At 46.4% G+C, this 20,736-nt stretch overlaps 1 protein-coding gene across 3 annotated transcripts in view; it reads left to right on the top strand.

Moving 5' to 3' along the window:
* LOC135215443 (transmembrane protein 185B-like) overlaps nt 1-20,736 on the top strand; it is a 131,374-nt gene that overhangs the window by 96,703 nt on the left and 13,935 nt on the right. For all 3 annotated transcript variants that reach the window (XM_064250106.1, XM_064250107.1, XM_064250105.1), the window contains one exon: nt 19,860-20,067. In XM_064250106.1, coding sequence (XP_064106176.1) covers nt 19,860-20,067 — 208 coding nt within the window. The remainder of the gene's footprint in view (nt 1-19,859; nt 20,068-20,736) is intronic.

Consider the following 20,736-nt stretch of genomic DNA (forward strand, 5'->3'; position numbering starts at 1 on the left):
CTCCTGAGAGGGTTCCGCCTTCTCCCAAGCAACTAGCTCCTATATACATATGAGTGGTTTTCTTCAGAACTAGAAGAACCATCTTGGCGAGAGGCGCCAGGCAGGACAGAAGCCCTTTCCAGGCAGGAGGATCTTTCCAGGAGAAAATTTTCTTGGCGCAAGGCGCCTTCAAAGAGAAAACAGACAGCTAGAGCGAGGAGCCTTTTAGTAGAGTGGCAAACAGAAGGATCCTTCCATTGAACGTTTCCGGGCAAGAGGCTCCTTCTAAAAGGAGCCTAGTAGGCGCTCGGAAATATCAGGGCGCACGGGACCTTCCACGCAAGCGGAACGTTCCAGGAGCGAGTCGCCTTTCTAGCGTGCGGAACATTCCAGGCGCGCGGAACTATCCAGGAGCCAGGCGCCAGAATATTCCAAATCTTCTTATATGAGAGAGGTCAGTCGCGACTTTCCCCGGCAAAGGTGCAAGATGTCGCACAGGCGGCCGTCGCTTTTGTCAGAAGGATTCTGATACTAAGAGAAGCCCTTTTTTTTCAATATTCAGAAGACTGCTGTGATAGGCAGTTCCTCTCAATGCGGACTCTCTCCTTCATTCATGCTCTTCCCTCGTTATGAAGAGGCAAGAGCTTTGGGAGTTTTCTTAATAAGAATCTCATCGGCGTTCCGGTATGATGGCGGAAAGGAAATATCAACTTCCTTCCGTAAACCCTAGATATGAACAGGAATTCTGTCTCTTCCGCGATTTATGAGGAAATCATGAAGATTTAAAGAGTTCCTGGATTAACTTCCTTCCTTAAGGAGATATATATACTCTTTCTATCGTTCTATTAACGAAAAGAATGAAGATAGTAAAAATTTTTCCTTACACACATCATCGAGATCATCATCCAGCTCACATTAAAAAATTCGGGTTAGTGTCTCATCCTCTCTCTGCAACTTGACAAGTTCATCCTTATCCAAAATGTTAGAGCCTAATTTATCACCGTAACTAGTACTAGATACTGGTACATTTACTACGTTACTCTCAACAGCTACGCCTTCCCCTTGGCTATCACTGTTTACATCAATAGAGTTCGGTCTCTCAGCCACACTCATGCCAAGATCAACCTCGCTACCTCTATCACACTCTTTCGAATCCACGAACTTACGTTCGAATCCACGAACTCACTCTCGTTTGAATCCACGAACAAATTATGACCGTAGTCTACGTCTGTATCTAAACCCGACCTAGTTACTACCATTTCAGGCACTGGAATATTCCTCACAACAGGATTCACATTCTTGGATAAAGCTAAGTCGTTACCGACAATAATGTCAACGCCTTCAATGGGTAAACTGTCCACAACTGCTAGTTTTACTTCTGACACTACCTTACTTTCTAAATTCAACTTCAACAAAGGACAAAGAACACAAGTGTTAGGAAATCCACCTAACATGACTTTCTCTACCATATTGTTTTCTGCCCTGTTCAGCACACACTCTTCTCTAATCAGTGAGACAGCGGAGCCTCTGTCTCGAAGCAAGACTACTTCTCTCGAATCTACTCCTCCCAGAGAGGAAACTACGCCTTCCGACAGAAATTCACCAAAATTTTCCAAGTTTCTCTTATCACATCATTCCTACTTGACGAAAGGTTAACTAGAGACTCTGGTTTCTTACCGTCCTTCCTTTCTACTGCACAATTCCTCGCTAAATGCCCTTTCCCATTACATCGGAAACAAGTTAATTCTGAGCCACTAGATGCTACTTTATTCTTACAAACCTTAGACGTATGACCAGGTTTTCTGCATGTATAACAGGAATAGTCACTTTTACTCACATTGCTATTACTAGGACTGAAACCTTTACTGCTTTGTATTCTACCAGACGAAGGATCATTTCCTTTCTTACTAACACTCAAATTATGAGTTAGACTATATTCGTCAGCTAGCCTAGTTGCTCCTGCAAAAGATAATTCTCGCCTATCTTCTATATAAAGCTTAATCTCAGGGGATGCGCTATCTTTGAAATTTTCTAACAACAATAAGTTCTTCAAACCGTCAAAATCCTCAACCTTAGCAGAAGTTAACCAATAAAAAAACAGCCTTTCTAACTTCTTACCGTATTCGACATACGTAATATTTTCATCTTTTCTCAAATTTCTAAATTTCTTACGGTATGCCTCCGGTACTAACCTATATGCGCTAAGAACGGTTTCTTTCACGATATCGTAATTATCACATTCCTCCTTAGACATGCAACTATACACAGTAAGTGCCCTACCACTCAAAACTGATAGCAAATATAAAGTCCACATTTCTTTAGGAGAACCTACTCGTTCCATTAACTTCTCAAAACACATGAAATATGTCGTAACATCTTCCTCATCGAACTTTGGTACTAATTTTAACACTGCACTCATGGCTAACGTATCAGCTCCATTTTCATTCTCGCCTGTCCGCCCGTTACGAGTACTTTCCCTTAACCGAGCAATTTCCAACTCATGCATACGCTCTCTCTCTCTCTCTTCCTACTCATGCATACACTCTTTCTCTCTCTCTTCCTGTTGCGTTACCAACATTTCTCTCTCTTGCTGCATTTTCATTACTTTTCTCTCATACTTTTCCCTCTCTTTCCTTTCAACATACTCACGGAGATCATTCCCCTCTAGACCTAGTAGCTTACCTGACTCAATAAACTCTTTCACCATCTCACTCATTCTGATTCTTTCCATACTCTCCCTGGCAAGGTCGCCACAATGTTACGGCCTCTGAGGGAGGTCCGCTCCAGGTTCGATATGAAATAATAAAAAAAAATATACCAACACAAACAGTTGAAACTGGGGATACGAATATAGAAAGAAACACTAACACAACAAAGGTTTATTTACAAGCTTACTAACATAGGGAAATGCAGAAAGGTATCGCCTATTTACATAAAAAGATAGAATCTTACACTGCATGAACTGGGGGAACAGTGAGGCCATTCAAATACTTGCGGGCTGGTTTAGTGACTCGAAGCAGTGGCTTCGCAAAAGGAGTGTGTGTATTGCAGACGTCCTCTTGACTCCGTATTGCGGAAAATAGTCTACTTGTAAGGCAGGAACTCCCCAACTCCTCTAGCGGGACCTTTTCTTCTCTGAAGTCTGGTCGACGTCGAGATAACATGAGATAATTCGTCCACTCCTGAAGATGACTAGACCAGTATCCAACCAACTCTCGAGCAACTTTTTTTCCTGATCCTTCGTCGGTTCCTTTTTCTCTTATCTCTCTCGGAAGGTCTCTGCAGCTGCTGATCTCTCACTGATAATCTGATCTGTGGCTCTTACTGAGGATATCTCTCGGTGACTAACTGGAAATCTCTCTTACAATCTCTGCTCTCCAAAGTTTGTTCGTCGTATTTATACGGCACTAAGGGGGCGGAGCCTTTATCTTTCTTTGCTAGGAAGCAATTACCATCACATAGCCCTTCTGAAATTCCCAGACATTTCAAATTCTTTTTGAGGATTTATTTCTTTTCATTTTCTGTTTACCATTGTAATTCTGTTTTTCACCCTTAGCAGTGTCATTATTGAGTTTTCCTTTTGTATTGCAGCCTTTTAGTTTACATCCATTTCCACAGCTTTTCTTTTCAGTTTTTTTGTCTGAACGCTGTAACTTTTGCTTTGTAGTGCAACTATGTGGTTTTCCCTCAGTTTTGTCTTTAGAGCTTGTACTCCATTTCCTTTATTTGTCTTGCTCTCCAACCACTGATTGTCAAGTGCCCAAGCACTGGGGCAACTAAGGCCATTCAGCGCTGAAACGGAAAGTGACAGTAAAAGGTTTGAAAGGTGTAACAGAAGGATAACCTTGCAGTTGCACTGTGCAACAATTGTTAGGAGAGGGTGGAAAGTAAGATGGAAGAAGGAGAATATGAACGGAGGAACAGTAATAGGAATGAAAGTAGTAGCCGCTAGGGGCTGAAGGGACGCTGCAAAGACCGTAAGTAATGCCTACGTTGCACCAAATGAGGTGCACTGACGGCACTACCTCCTTATAGGGGCGCCCTGATGTTGAGAAATCTGGAACTTGATAAATCTTGACTCTGTCTAGCCATGGCAAGACATTGATTATATTATGCTTTCTCTGGCAGTATTCCACTATTTAATAAAAAGTTATGAAAGTTTCTATCTTATCCAATTGAGATTTGGAAGTTTTATCCCCTCCTGGCTGAAACAATATCCTAAGATGGTGTGAATGAATTTCCAGTATCCCAGCTGTTTTGGGGATAGGAAATTAATTGTACAAATAAAATAAATTTGTTTGTCATGAAAAAACTTACCCTGTCAGAATAGATATATAGCTGTATTTTCCTGAAGTCCGACAGAATTTTAAAAACTTCCGACACACGCAGTGGTCGGCCAGGTGGTTAGTACCATTCCCGCCGCTGGGAGGCGGTATCAGGAACCATTCCCATGTTTTCTATTATAATTTTTTCTGTCGCTGGTGCTGAAAACACCTGTTTTTCAGTACCTCCGTCTTAGGATTTTGGAAACTTCATTGCCCTAAGTATCCTAATTGTCTTTTGATTATTTACTGGATTTGTGGCTAGGCATACGCTATCTTAAATTGATTTGAATTTGATTCATTTTTGCATAAAATATCTGAATCTAGTTTAGGCTAGTTTCAGACGGGGTTGTCTGCAAAGATAGGGTGTGGCTACCGAAAGCTTCGGTAGATCCGCACTTGGTATGTACGAGGGGTATGGGTCTTGCTTCTTTGTTGAGATTTGTCATGTAAGGAGTGTGAGACTTTGTCTATTCCGTAAGGAAGACGTATGATTCGTATGTACGCAATTAATCAGTAAACATGTCTAATTCCGTAAGGAAGACGTATGATTCGTATGTACGCAATTAATCAGTAACAAAAGTCAGGGTAGTGAACCTGCTAACCTTCCTGTAGACTTTTTTATTTTTTTGCCTAACCCTGTAGTAATGGCCTACGGGCTTATGAATATGTCTACGAGAGGTGCTCGCTCTCCTTCATTGCTGGGAAGTGCTACTTCTGTAATTGTTACTCCTAACACCCTGCAGTGTTGCCTTCGGGCCCTAAGCAGTGTCTGTAGAGGAATTGCCCTTTCTCTGATACTCTTTCGATTCGTATCTTAGAATCGAAAGTGCTTGCTTTAGAGAGTAAAGTGAAGTGCAGAAGTGCAGTGATACCCCTTGTGTAGTGGAGGGTGCGTCAGATCGGCCTCGTTTCGCCTCTAGGCCGGGACCTCTGCTTGACTCCCAGGACCCGGGGAGGGAGCATGTCGAAAGCCTAAGGAGGGTTACAAGGAACCCCCACCGATCTGGCGTGCCTTCGGCAATTTCTGATGAAAATCCCCAGACTTGCCAAAGTGCGTGCGCGTGCACGAATCCTGAAAGATTGCTTCTCGTCCTCCGAAGCGTCCTCCCCGATGCAGGGGTTGGAGCTTTCGGAAGGACTCGCGCCCTCTAAATAGAAGCTTTATAGAAGAGGACGCTTCAACGTCCTCTCTCTCTCTCGTTATGCGTTTCAGTGAGAAGTAAGAAGGCGAACGTCGCCTGAACTCGTGTCCGTCTTTCCACCGAGAAATACGTAAGAGAATCATAGTAGCAGGAAGCTTTTGAGAGCGGACGCCCGGGACGCTCGGATGGACTCCAGGCGCGAGCGGATGCACGCCAAGTGCGCGCCAGTGGACGCCAAGTGCGCGCCAGTGGACGCCAAGTGCGCGCCAGTGGACGCCGAGCGTGCCACGTGCACCAGCGCACGCCAGGTGTGTCGCCTGGCTGAACGTTTCTGTTGAACTCTTCAAGCTCTTGTTTCAGATATGGGCCTAAAGAATGTTTATCTCTACCTCCGGTGATACCTTCTACCTCACCTGCAAAGAATGTGAAGTAGGCAGTGCTTCGGAGGAAGTTTAAAGTGAACAGACAACTTCTTCTTCGAAACCCAGCAAGACATCGGTTTCGTGAATTCAAGAGGTCTCTGTCAATTAATATTGCTTTTCGCATAGGTGGATGGAGTTAGGAAAGCTCAAGGGAAGATCTCGTTTGCTCTACCGCAACCTTTGCCATTCTGCCAATAAATTTAAGTTGCCACTACCGCAGTCAAGACTTTGCGATAAGGCAGTTACGGGTTATGTAAGGCTCGATGTCCTGCACGTCAGGACTCTCGGCAACGTTCAGTGGGATTCTTGCAAAAGCACTCATCAAAAGGACGCTCTTCAGGAAAGCGCAAGACAGGACTTCCTTTGCCCATACCTGCCCAATAAATTTTAAGCTTTAGCAGGCATTAGGTGGTGATACGGGAGAGGAAGCTGGTTGGAGAGTTTCTTCCTCTTCCCAGGATAATTTTGCAAGCTTTTTAGCCCATCTGAAAGGGTTTTTCAGATGATAGATTTTGTTAGTTTCTAGTCGGGACTACGCTGCCGAATTGAACATCGTCGTTCTACCTGCCGTAAGCCCAGTCTCTTAACAGGATTCTTGCCCCTTCCTCGTTTGAGACGGGAATCGAAAAAAATTAAATGCTTGACTCCCTGGATTACGTTTTGTCAATTCAGTGACTTTCCCCATTGACAATATACTTTCGTTTTGTCAAGTAAGTGGGTATCCCCTCATTGACAAAATATCTCTTTGTCCCGTAAATGGGTTAGTTCTCATTGACAAACATCTCATTAACTTGATATTGCGTAAGCGAATAAGCTCTTATTGCAAGATTCGGAAGAGCTCTCATTCGTCATTCGCAGACTCGTACAAGAAATAGACTTGTAGACTACGTCAATGAACGCTTATGTCCAGTAACATAAGAAGCTTGAGCTGACTGCTTCGATTCTCTTAAGTTTTGTTCATGAAACTTGCCTGTCAGATATGTATGTAGCTGTATTTCCGAATTCAGCTATATATATGTCTGCCAGGTAAGTATGAACAAACTTTATTGTGATATAATTTCATATTTTGCCTTGCGTTATTTTTTACTTCTGGTTGGTTCAAGCCATATACGCTTGCTGTAGTTACCTCTTCGGATGGCTACCGAGAGGTCTATTGTCTATAAGACATTTAAATCGTTACTCCTCCCTGCAGCCTTCCAGGAGTTTCCGATTTATCTTTTACCGTTGTATGGTAGTGTTCTGACGACACAAACGCATCTATATATTTAGCGTTTTCTGTTTCGCTTATACTACCAGCTTGAGAGTCTTTCTGCTCAAAAAATAAACGGACCTTTTTGTTCGTAGAATAGGGTAGCTGGCAACCCAGACATAAAGTTAAGAGACGACGTTCGTAAGCTGCTGGCTGCTGCTGTCACGCTGTGTCTGTCCTCCAGTCCAACCGAGCCAGTAACAGATCGGGCGCTGTCATGCGCGGTAGGTTACGTCTCTCTCTCCTGCGGGATTGACTGACTAACCGTATCTCTGTGCTGGCGGTTACGTCTCTCTCCTTGCGGGATTGACTGACTAACTGTATCCTCTGGATCTCTGCCCTACAATCACGGACTTTAGCCTAAGATTGAGGGGATTTCTTACGTGAATGAATTAACGTTGCATTCGTTTTGCCTTACTATGTTCAACAGAGTTATCTCTTAATCCTTTCGGTGCTCGTTACCCGCACGGTATAGAACTCGAGTCTACCGCAACATTGCACTTTTATATGCTCTCCTGCTTAGGCAAAGCGCAGCCTTATTAGGGAAGTAAGCATACTCGGGGAGGGAATGGATGAGCTTGCTGGGGACCATTTCCTTCCTGAAGAAGTTTGTTTCCCCGAATAGACTGCAATTCAGACCACAGTTTTCTCCTACCGGGAAACTGAAATATTATTCAAGATCTAGGAATGATTCTGAACATCTCTCAGTGCGTTTATCACCTGAGGTGATAGAAAGAAGGTGCCGGACATCTGGATAGGGTTTCAGATGTCTTGGATCTTAATCTGAAAGAAGTAAAAGCGATCGGTAGTCCCTCCAGTCCTCGTAACGAGTTTTTGGGAACCAGTGGTCCAGATCAACTCTGATATTCCACAGCTCTCTCATATCTTAAGAAGTATCTTCTCGGTCCCTGTTCGAGTTTACGAGAAAGCCTATTATAACAACAGGCGTAGAATGTAACGATCCTCTAGAGGTTCGTTACAGGATTGCAAAAGTCCGTACGAATCGTCTAGATCGACGCAGCAACTATTGACTTCCGAGTGGAATCTTTCTTTAGAAGTAAGTTGAGAGTTGTGGAGACTTTTAGGGACGCCCTTTCATTCTTCTCTTCGATATGTTGAGGACGAAGAGGCTTCTTCTTTTCTGCTCCCTTATTCTCGATCCGGGATCGGTACCATTAAACGCCATCCTATGATAATTGACGGGGATGGATATTTAGTATCTTTCCCCCGTCTCTTTTCCCCTTTTTTCAATCTCTTAGGAAATGTAATAAGAGGATTTATGACGTCACAGGGGAGCGACAATGACGCTGATCGCCCCATGTTGGCCTTCAGGATCCTGGATTCACAGAGGTCACATACTTCCTAGTTCACTTTCCAAGGACCCTTTTCCGAGAGAGTCGGTCTACTCTAACTCGAAAGGTACCTATAACTACCTATATACATCTCCGCTCTGAGTCTGACTACGTTCAGCTATCGATGTTGACAGGAATAAGATTACCGTCTTCCATTTCCGTCTGAAGAATGGGATAAGCTGGCAGTCACAACTATTAAAGAATACGCAAATATGTTGTTTTGACGGCCTTTGGGCTCAGAAGATTTGCGTCTGTCAAACAACAAAGCCCTTCACGATCTTTGAGTTCTGTGGAATCTCGAACCTCGCTCATCATCTACTTTTTGTCTCACCTGTTTTCTCGGAGTCAGACACTCGTGCGAGATCAGGCGACATATAGTAGCCCTGAGTTTCTTGTTGACGAAGTCGGTTGCGTTTATACACCCCCGATGATCGTGTAACATGAAGACCAGGTTGGACTGTAGGCATTCTTCCTTCGGGACTGAATCGCCTTTTTGCTCCTCGCTCCTTTCTCCTGGCACCAGAGCTCGAGTCAGGAGTTGATTCGCTGACGACGTTGGGTTGCGTTGATACACCCCCAAGGTTTGCTTAGATTGAATCGCCCAGGCAGTCCAGACACTCATCCTTCAGCGAAGATAGTGCCTTATGGTCTTCAGGGTACAGCCTTGCTGTCCTTGATTCGTCTGACTGGTCAACTGGTCGGTCACCTGACTTTAGTACAGACGGACTGACTGTGCATGTCCAGATCGAAGCTTTCAATATGGAACTTAGACGTAGTCTGAAGTTCTTGATGTCAAAGCATTCGAACCTCTCCTACCTGTTAACTTCTTGCATGTGATCAGGAAGGCCTTCTTCTAACCACCCTAGATACGACAAAGAGGGTTAGTGAGATTTTAAGCCATCGTCACAAGTTTTGGCTTTAGAGAACACAAGGCGGTGTGCTCTCTAACCCTTCCGTTGTGGCCTAAGAAATGGTACCCGCCGTTTTTGTCCTTGGGCCGGAGCTTGGAAGCAAGGATGGCACAAGTTAGTGGGCAGGAGCCAGAGAGAGTCCTGTGCCCTGTCGGGTCTCTCAAGTTTTATCTACATAAAACTCAAGAAAGTCGAAGTCATTCGGGCAATCTGCAGTGTTCCGAAAAAGACCAGACTTGCCCATATCGAAGAACAGCCTGCTTTAGTGTTAAGGAGTTCTTTCAAAATGCTCCTTCATTGTGTTTGCACAAAGATTTGAAATCTTTTTATCTGAATGCTCACGAGGTGAGGGCGCGGCCTCGGAAGCATTTCAACAGAGCATGGCACTCAGCAACATCCTGAGTACCATGTTTTAGCGAAGCAACTTCTGTGTTCACTTCACACTCCCTGCGAGATGTGAAGATGGCATATGAGATCTGCTGCTCGCTAGGGCCATACGTGTCTGCAGACACAATCTTGGGGCAAGAAGTACCACCTCATCCTATCCTGTAGAAAATGGTTAGGAAGAGCTCTTAATTTAGTTGTTGAGTCGCCGACAACGGCGACTTCTTAACTCTTAAGCCTTAGTTAACACACCTTAACTTTGGCTAGGTTGGTCAGGTGGTGATATATATATTTATATATATATATATTTATTTTACTTCTTAGCCCTCATGGTATGGTCAATATGGTCTAGTCACGTCGTGGTCTCGCCCCTGTTGACAGATCATCTGGAGTGCACCAGCTATATAGGTCTCTACCTCGCTGGCAACTCTAGTAGCACAAGCAGACTTACGTGGCAGTAACCACGAAGCCAGCTATGCTAACAGGTGGAACCAAGATGTAAATCATCTGCATGCATTTGTTTCCCAAAATCCTTCTATTCTGTCCCTTCCCACCTCCAAAGGTGGGATTCAGCTATATATATATCTGACAGGTAAGTTTCATGAACAAAATGATATTGTTATGATACAATAAAGTTTGTTCATACTTACCTGGCAGATATATATAATCAAGTACCCACCCACCTCCCCTCAGGGGACAGTGGAAATAAAAATTATGAATAGAAAATGGGAATGGTTCCTGATACCCGCCTCCCAGCGGCGGGAATGGGTACTAACCACCTGGCCGACCACTGCGTGTGTCGTAAGTTTTTAAAATTCTGTCGGACTTCAGAAAATACAGCTATATATATATCTGCCAGGTAAGTATGAACAAACTTTATTGTATCATAACAATATCATTTTTAGTACACACCCATCAATTTACATAGCTGGAAGTGTCCATCTCCTGACCCAACATTTTTCAGGAAGTCTGGACTGGAGTGATTTATTTATTAGTTTTCCTACTCAAGGCACTGTCCAAGTGACAGCTGTTGTCTTATGCTTGTGTGTATGTGTCCAGGAAGCAGCTGACTAGGATTATATACAAAGTAAGCTGATGGACTTTTATGTTAAAGAATTATTTTATTTGTGAAAACCTTATGTTTATTATATAGTATTGTAAAGCATGTTCAAATTAAGTGATATTTATTTAGCTTTTACATTAAGTTGTTTGCTTGTTAAATGTTTATGTAGTAGTTTTTTAAATTTGCAAACTTATGTTATAAAGATTTGTGAACAAGTATGATATCAGATGTTGTAATTTTATAGACATCTTGCCACAAATGTAACACTTGTTTATTGTTTTTTATTTGTTCCGATACGCAATACAAACCATCGGTCCTTTAACAATAGGAATGCAACATGCGGCAGCTGGAACCGGTCGTAAGCTTCAAACAAGGGAGTTCGGTAGTTAACCCTCTTACGCCGAAGCGGTAAAAAAATATTGTCTCCCGTGTGCCGGAGGTGTTTCAGAGTGAGCGCGGAAGCGGAAAAAATATTTTTGTCAAAAAATCACAGCGCACTTAGTTTTCAAGATTAAGAGTTCATTTTTGGCTCCTTTTTTTGTCATTGGCTGAAGTTTAGTATGCAACCATCAGAAATTAAAAAAATTATCATTATCATATATAAATAATGCGATATATGATAGCGCAAAAACGAAATTTCATATATAATTTTATTCAAATCGCGCTGTGCGTAAAACGGTTAAAGGTAACAAGTTACTTTTTTTTTCGTTGTAATTTACACTAAATTGTGATCATTTTGGTATATAACACATTGTAAAACGATAAAAATAACATAGAGAAAATATTATCACAAAATAATGCATGAATTCGTAACGCGTGGACGTAAACAAATATTTTTTTCAAAAATTCACCATAAATCTAAATACTGTCCTAGAGACTTCCAATTTCTTTCAAAATGAAGACAAATGATGAATATTACTATACTGTAAGAGTATTAGCTTACAATTGCAGTTTTCGACCATATCTGACGAGTTAAAGTTGACCGAATGTCGAATTTTTTATATATATATTTTTTATATGCAATTATTTCGGAAATAAGAAAAGCTACTACCTTCAAATATTTTTAGTTTTATTCTACATGAAATTGCGCCACATTTTCATATATAAAACTCTATGAAATGCCTAATATGAAACGGAGCAAATATTCCGAGAATGGTACGTACGCATTTCGGAGATTTGTGGCGGAGAATCCGCGCGCGGAGGGAAGGAGAGATTTTTTTTTAAATTCACCATAAATCTAAATATTTTGCTAGAGACTTCGAATTTGTTTCAAGATGAAGATAAATGACTGAATATTACTAGACTGTAAGAGTTTTAGCTTACAATTGCGTTTTTCGACCATTTCGGTAGAGTCAAAGTTGACCGAACGTGGTTTTTTTTTTCTATTTATCGTGATTTATTTGCAAATATTTCAAAAATGACAAAAGCTACAACCTTCAATTATTTTTTGTTGTATTCTACATGAAATTGCGCACATTTCCATATATAAAACTTTATATAACGGCTAATTTTAAAATGGTGCAAACATTACCACAATGTATGATTTTTTTCGGAAGAGTTACCGCGCGGACGTAAGGAAAAAGTTTTTTCATAAATTCACCATAAATCGAAATATTGTGCTAGAGACTTCCAATTAGTTGCAAAATTAAGGTAAATGATTGAATATTACTAGAATATAAGAGTTTTAGCTTACAATTGCGTTTTTCAACCATTTCGGGAGTCAAAGTTGACCAAAGGTTGAAATTTTGGCAATTATCATTATTTATATGAAAATATCTCAAAACTGATAAAAGCTACAATCATGAGTATTTTATTGTTGTATTCTACATAAAAATGCGCACATTTTCATATATAATACTTCATGCAACAGCTAATTTACAATGGTACAAAAATTATGTCAAAGTGACGAAATAATTTCAGAGATGTGTCACAGATACTTTTTAGTGCGGCAAGAAAGAAATTTGCGTCTGCGTAACGATTGTAAACAAAACAACACCTTGATCCTTGAACTCCCAGCATCCCCCAAGGAGCGTGATTCAAAAGTTTTAGGCTGGTAGGCCTATAAGTATTTTTCCGCGAATTTAAAAAAAAACTTGTAAGTCGACGTAAAATACGTCCAGTTGGCACACGGGAGACAAAAAATGTCGACGTAAAATACGTCCAGTCGGCACACGGGAGACAAAAAATGTCGACGTAAAATACGTCCAGTCAGCGTAAGAGGGTTAACTGCTTGTCCGACAGTCAGCGCACCGCGCGACTGGGAGGTGAAGAATTGCTTTGCTTTCGGCCGCGCTGGGTGACAGACATGTTCTCCACTTCTCTCTGCCTGCCTTTCATCGTATGCTTTGGATCTTCAAATCTTTGGTTTGCTCTCTAATATGTACTAGTATGCTTGTGTCAAAATACTGTGAGTACTTGTGCATTTTGTATTTTTGTTATTATTATGGATTCTGGTGAGCTGGAGAGTTCCCCACGCCCCCCATCAGCCGCAGACTATGCCTTGGTGTGGAGGGCTGTAAGTGTGGGGCCTTCGCTCCTTTTCTGAGGTTGACCCTCATGAATTATGTGCTCGGTGTTGGGAGCGCGAATGCTCTTGCACCGAGCCCTGTGATATTTGTTGTTTGTGGTCGGAGGAGCAGTGGGCGCGATATGAGGCGAGGAGGAAGCGACGTAAGCCTGCCAGGGAGTCATCGGAAAGTTCTCCGGCTACTCCCCTGGTCACGGATACATTGTCATCTTTCCTTCCTCCATCTCAACTCCCACGTATGGCTCCTTCCCCTTTGGGGTGGTTTCTCGCTCCTTCATTTCGCCCGATCCGTAAAGCGTAGAGGAGGGCGAGATACCCCGACGTTCAGTTGTACTCGGGGTCTTCCGTTCGCTTGGGGTGGGACTTGTCCCCCCCTGGTGAGGGGGAAACCCCCCTACTAACCCGACCTTTGCCTCCTCAGGTGTGCCTGCCGCGGGTGGCGACCTCGTCCAGGTTTGGTTCTCGCTGGGTCTCCAGGAGACACCGAGTGTTTGGGGGCTGTTGCATCACCTGGCGAGTGGCTCTGCACCAGTAACGCACGGTCCGGTAACCACCACTACCACCACCGTCTCGACCCCGGAGTATGCCGCCCCTCCTCACCTTGTGTACACTCAACATGTGACAATGGTAACACCTTCAGCTGCTGTTCAGGCGCCGCTTCCAGGTATTCAGAGGAGGGTCGTGACACAGCCGCCCGGGTTCGCCGCTCGCCCCTGGACCTGCCGCCAGTACCTAGGATGTCGCTGGCCACTGCCCCGCCTCCTGCCGTGCCTGCCATACCTGGACCAACCCCTGCCAACGTCATTCCTGCCCGTGGTGTTGCTGCTCTAGTCGCAGGTCCTTCTGGACAGGTGAAGAGGAGGAAGGTGGTGTTGTCATCGTCTTCATCGTCGTCTGCTGCCGCCTCCTCCCCTTCGACTTCCAAGACTTCACAGCCGAGGAAGAAGAAGGCCGCCTCCTCCCCCCCTAAGAAGTCTCCTTCAGGTACTTCTAAGGGCCCGTCTCACTCCGGTGTGATGGGGGGGTCTTCCGCTGGTCCTCCCGCCCCTTCGGGAGTGGGGCTCGTCTCTCCTTCCGCAAGGAAGAAGACGGGGACCAGAGGGGTACCGGCTAACACCGGTACCTCCTCACCTGGTGCTAGGGGCTCTGCTGCTACATCAGGTTCTGTCTCGGCCTCTCGTTCGCGAGAGGTAACGGGTGTGCGGTCGCCCGCGGGTGACCGTGCAGCCAAGGCTCAGGCTTCCGAGTTCGCTTGGCGCCTGGACTGAGGCACGGAGCGGAAGACTGGTGAAAGTCGCTCGGGTGACTCCTGCCAGACCAGCGATCGCTCTCGTTGCGATCCGCTGGTACCCAGGGTTGACGAAACGGTCCCAGACTTGCCGCGGGCTGAGGCAAGGAAGAGGTCCCCTCGGTTGCTGGAGCTGGTTCCAGCGGCACGACGCGCCGTGAGGACAGGCCCCGCTCCCACCGCGACAGCGGACTCTGCCGGTCCCCTGACCGCTGCTCCCACCGGGACCGGGCGGGTAGGGGGACCAGCAGCAGCTCCTCTGACGCTCGGGACCGGAGCCATTGTTCTTGGTCCAGCCGCTCTCCCCCGGAGAGATGCGTGACCAGGCCTGCAGCTCGATCGCCACCGTGGGTTGGCGATCGCCTGCAGCCCCCCAAGCACACCGGTTCTGCTGGTGGGCGAGGGGGGAGCGTCAGGTCTTCCTCTCTGATCCCTTCAACTTCCCCGGGTTATGCCGGGAAGAGCGAGGCGAACCGGAGTGATCGTGAGGAGGCCCTACGAGCCTGGCATGGTCTTAGGACCGACCAGGTTGTACGCGCAAGTGGCAAGAGGAGACCGGGAGGGGTCTGTTGCAGTTCCTCCTGAGATCCAGAGGTTGTTTGCAGAGGTTATTGTGCTGATTCGTCAGCACAACGACCTCAGGGAAGTATCGCGGCTCCCACCTTCTGAGCCTACGTCCAGGCTCGAGTCATTCTGGGGTCCTAAGAAGGAACCCAAGACGACGATGGGTCTGCCACGATCTGCTCTGGCTGACTTAGTGCTGGGCCAGGTGGATGCTCTCGTCTCCGGACAGGAGGATTTGCTACTGTCTGGCAGGTCTTCCAAGCTATTTACCCCGCCTCTACTGTGACAGAGAAGATTCTATGTGCCATCAGAGGACCCTATGCTGCCCAAAGAGGTGAACCCGGAGCTAGCTAGGCTAACTCCGGGGGGTTGTCTGCAGCAGCTCCTGTCGGAGAACCTATGGTTCTCACAGCAAGAGGCACTCGCCTTGGAATCCACCGCCATGGTGGCATTCCAAGCAGTCTCCTGGCTAGACCTGTGGTCCCTCAGTGTCTAAGGTCGCGGCCACCTCGGGGAACATCACTCCTGAAGGTGACCTGGCTTTCGGGAGACTGTGCCAGTCTGGAGGTAGAGCCATCTCCTACCTAGCCCACCAGATGGTAAACCTATGGGCCAACCTGGTTCTTCAGCGTAGGGACGCAGTCCTCACCCGAGTGACCAGGGCTGCTGGGCGTGAGGCGGCTTTGGGTCTTTGCAACGGACCGGTGCGAAGTTCCTCTTCTCTCTTCCCAGGAGAGATGGTGGATGCTGCGGTGGAACAACGGCGCACTGACGACAGTGACTGTTTAGTCCACCAGGCAGTCTCGAAGGCGTCTGGGCAGCCTCGAGCTACTGCGGCCAAGCCTAAGAGTTTGGTTAGCGCTTCATCTGCGGCCAAGACAATCGCTTCGTCGAAGCCCAGAGGAAAGACTGCCTTCTACTTCTTCAAGGAGCGACTGTCACCAGCCCTCTTCTCACTAGGGGGAGCTGGGAAGAAGTCAAAGAGAGGTGGGAAACACTAGGGACAGCGTTCCCCCTCACCTACTGCTGGAAGTGGTAGGGGTGCCTGGCGAGCCATTGGGCAACGTGGCAGCGCTATGGAGCTGAGACCTGGATAGTAGACATCCTTCGGGAGGGGTATCTACTACCCTTCGAGTCTCGGCCACCCCTCACCTCCAACCCAATCCACCTTCAGACTTACGTTTCCGGATCATCCAAGGACATAGCACTTCGGCAGGAAGTCCAAGCCATGCTGAGCACAGGAGCTGTGAAGATTGTCAGGGATCGGTCACCGGGCTTCTACAGCCGTCTTTTCCTGGTGGAGAAGTCTTCGGGGGGGCTGGCGCCCGGTGATAGATCTCTCTCCGCTGAACCGATTCGTTCGCCAGTCTCGGTTCACGATGAAGACTGCACGCTCCGTGCTCGACTCCATCAGGGAGAACATCATGCTTTCGGTGGACTTGAAGGACGCGTATTTCCAGATACCCATCCATCAATCCTCCAGGAAGTACCTCTGCTTCATCCTCGACGGGACGGTGTACCAATTCAGGGCACTTTGCTTCGGTCTCTCAACTGCCCCACAGGTGTTCACGCGATTGTTCACTCTGGTGTCTGCTTGGGCCCACTCGTCAGGGATACGTCTTTTGAGGTATCTCGATGACTGGTTAGTCCTGGCGAGTTCCAGCTCGCAGTTGCTACGGGACAGGGATCGACTCTTCGAGTTCTGCCGCAATCTTGGAATCGTGGTAAACTTCGAGAAGTCAGATCTCGAGCCCAAGCAGAGGATGAAGTACCTGGGTATGCTGATCAATACGGTAGCAGGACGAGTCCTCCCCGCAGACTCGCGTATCAGCAGATTCAGGGAGGCAGCCAACCAGTTCCTGTCTCGGCAGGAACAGCCAGCTCATCAGTGGCAGGTCGTGATTAGCCACCTGTTATCACTCGAGAAGTTAGTCCCCCAAGGGTGTCTTCACCTGCGGTCTCTCCAGTGGAGACTAAAGGAGAGTTGGTCGCAGGCAAAAGACCCGCCGTACTTCCCTGTGTCCCTCACGGAGGAGGTGAGGCAGGACCTAGCCTGGTGGCTGGACGACAGGAACCTCGTAAGAGGAGTGCCTTTCCGCACTCCCCCCGGAGATGCTGCTGTTTTCAGACACGTCAACCGAGGGATGGGGCGCACACCTGGAGGAGTTGCTGACTGCAGGCGTGTGGGAACATCACGACAAGCACCTTCACATCAACGTACTGGAGCTCAAGGCAGCGTTTCTCGCTCTCCAAGAGTTCCAGGACCGTCTGATGGGACACTCGGTGGTGTTGATGTGCGACAACACCATAGTAGTGGCATACGTCAATAAACCGGGGGGCCTAGTGTCCCTCCCGTTGCACCAGTTGATGTTGCAGGAGCACGAGTGGGCCGTGGCTCACTCAGTAGAGCTGTCAGCTCACTACATTCCAGGCAAGAGGAATGTAGTAGCAGACAAGCTCAGCCGTCAGGATCAGGTGATAGGGACCGAATGGTCCCTATACCCAGGTGTGGCGGAAAGGCTCTTCAACCTGTGGGGGCATCCAGTTGTGGATCTGTTCGCCACCCGGCACAACAGGAAACTTCAGGTTTTGTACTTGGCTGTGTCGGACCCATGGGCAGCTGCAGAGGACGCTCTTCAACACCCATGGGACAACCTCTTCGTCTATGCCTTTTCCCCGTTCTGTCTGATTCGCAAGGTGATCAGCAGAGCGCTGGTCACCCCGAATCTCCGGATGATCCTGGTGGCTTCCAAAGGCCATTTGGTATCCGGACCTGCTGGCTCTGCTTGCAGAAGCACTGAGAGAGATTCCCCCTTGGCACAACCTTCTCTGCCAGCCACACGGGGAACGGTACCACTAGTCAGTCCAGTCCCTTCGTCTTCACGGCTGGCTGTTATCCACCGAGTGAGAGGCTTTTCTCGCCGAGCAGCAACAGAGATGGCTGGGTGTATCAGACAGTCCTCTGCAGCTGTGTACCAGGGAAAGTGGGCTGTCTTCTGTGGTTGGTGTCGTAGATGGGGTCTATCTCTTCTCAGAGCCACTCTTCAGCAGGTAGCGGATTTCCTCGTTTTTCTTCGCTGAGAGAAGCTCCTCTCCGTCCCCACAGTCAAAGGATACAGGGCGGCCTTGGCCTTAGTCCTGAAACTGAAGGGAGTGGATATCTCTAACTCGTTCGAGATCTCCCTTCTCTTGAGGAGCTTTGAGAGGTCTTGCCCACCCATAGAACTCAGGCCCCCAGTGGTGGGATGTGACTCTCGCCCTTAGGAATCTGACTCAAAGTCCCTTCGAGCCTCTTCGTGAGTCGTCAGACAGGGATCTGACCCTCAAAACCCTCTTCTTGCTGGCCCTGGCATCGGCGAAGAGAGTAGGGGAACTTCATGGTCTTTCCTTTGACGTCAAGCATACCAGGGGATTGGGATCTGTGACGCTCTATTTCGTCCCGAACTTCGTAGCGAAGACTCAGAATCCTTCAGTCCCCGACGACCGGTTCGAGTCTTTCGCAATCCCCTCCCTATTGGACTTCAACGACAACGATGCGGATGAGATGCTGCTTTGTCCTGTGAGGGCGCTACGGCGCTATGTGAAGAGAACTCAGCACCTCAGGCCTGAGTGTCAACGCCTCTTCGTTAGCACCAGGGTGACCAAGAAAGAAGTATCCAAGAACACTCTTTCTGGCTGTTTGAGGTGATCAGGAGGGCATACGAAGCTGATGGTAGTGACGACATCCGTACCCTTCGTCCGAAAGGCCACGAAGTCAGAGGCATTGGTCCTTCCCTTGCGTTCCGCAAGAACTTCTCCGTGGCGCAGGTCCTGAAGGGGGGGGTATTGACTAACCAGACCACCTTCACCTGCTCCTACCTTCGGGATATAGCCCACAGGTCCTTGGACACTTTTTCCTTGGGACCTGTGGTGGCTGCTCAACAGGTTGTGTAGCTTACCCAGCACCCGAGCTGACAGAACAGCATCGCATCCTTGTGTGACTGCATGAATGGATGAGTGAATGAGTGTGTGACTGGCTTCTCTTCCCCATCTTTTTCTCCCCCTCTACCTGTGGGCAGAGGGAGGCGGTCGTCACTACACTGGAACAGGAGACCGATGCAGGTAAGCTACTCGACCGAGCTCCATCCTATCCCTTTCATTAGGGATAGGAGCGATTATCCACCACTTCCCCCCAACATACCCCGATCATTGGGCAGAGGCTAGGATCCCTCCCTCTGCTCTTACGACCAGGGAGGGAACCAAGGTTGGACGAATACCAGTCTGTTCATTGACTCAGATTCCACCCACCAAGAAGTGAGTTTTCCTATTGTTAAAGGACCGATGGTTTGTATTGCGTATTGGAACAAATAACAGTTTGTCAAAAATTGTATTTTTCCTAACTATACAAACCTGAGGTCCTTTACACATAGTCCCACCTCATGCCACCCCTCACTCTATTTTTCCTGGGCCTAAACCAAAGTGGATCTTCACCTCCTAGTCGCGTGGTGCGCTGACTGTCGGACAATCAGTTAACTACCGAACTCCCTTGTTCGAAGCTTAAGACTGGTTCCAGCTGCCGCAAGTTACATCCCTATTGTTAAAGGACCTTAGGTTTGTATAGTTATTAAAAATACAATTTTCGACATTGTTATTTTTTATTTTTTCTCTTACCAGACTGGAAGGACAATCCTATGTACAGTATCGAGCACTGTTGATTTCCTTGGGACTCCATCTTTTCCTTCTTATGTTTGAGGTTCTCGTAGCGGACAATCTTCAAAATCATCGTCATGCTTGGGTGTCTGTGTTTTCACCCTTGATTCTCATCTCCATCATTTCTATTGCAGCCTGTATTTGGGCAGTGAAACATGATAGATCATTTGAGGTATGTTATTTTTTTCCGTACATTCATTCACATGAAGGAGATTTGATTTGTAAGAGGAGGCAGCTGGGTTTCAGGGTGAAAAATTATATTATTGGCATTATTGGAATATGGCTAGGATATTTGCAACTGAAATTTTGGGAAGTATAATATTATGTTCATAAATTTATCCATAAGATCCACTTTATGTCCTTTTAATTTTTTGCCCCTTTCAAAAAGATTAAAATCCTCAGATGACTATACCACCTATATTAATTATAGTCCGTGAATGAAGTTAATACAGTACAAAACCATTTTAGTGTTCACATAATTATGTGGTTGTCTTAACAAATATTACTATACTCTGTTTTTTTCCATCTGTCCATCCGCCTGTGATGTTTGCGCATGGTAACAGTGTCCCGGGCTTTAAATAACATCCTATTTCGAATATTAATGGTGTAATTCGCAAACAGTAAATTATTAAAACACTTTTCAGTTGCAAATGTACATCAAGCTATCCTTTTATTTACCTAAAACTTACACACACTGTAACTATGTAACGCCGGGGACGCAGGGTTACCATGCGCAACCGCCTGCTTAAACCAGTTGTATAAGAAATAATGAAATAAATTGGAAAATTATGGAGGAGTAGTAGTTTGAAGTGACACAAAAAATTTCAAAGTTATTTTTAAA

The sequence above is a fragment of the Macrobrachium nipponense genome, chromosome 5 (genome assembly GCF_015104395.2).
Source record: "Macrobrachium nipponense isolate FS-2020 chromosome 5, ASM1510439v2, whole genome shotgun sequence".
Taxonomy (NCBI): domain Eukaryota; kingdom Metazoa; phylum Arthropoda; class Malacostraca; order Decapoda; family Palaemonidae; genus Macrobrachium; species Macrobrachium nipponense.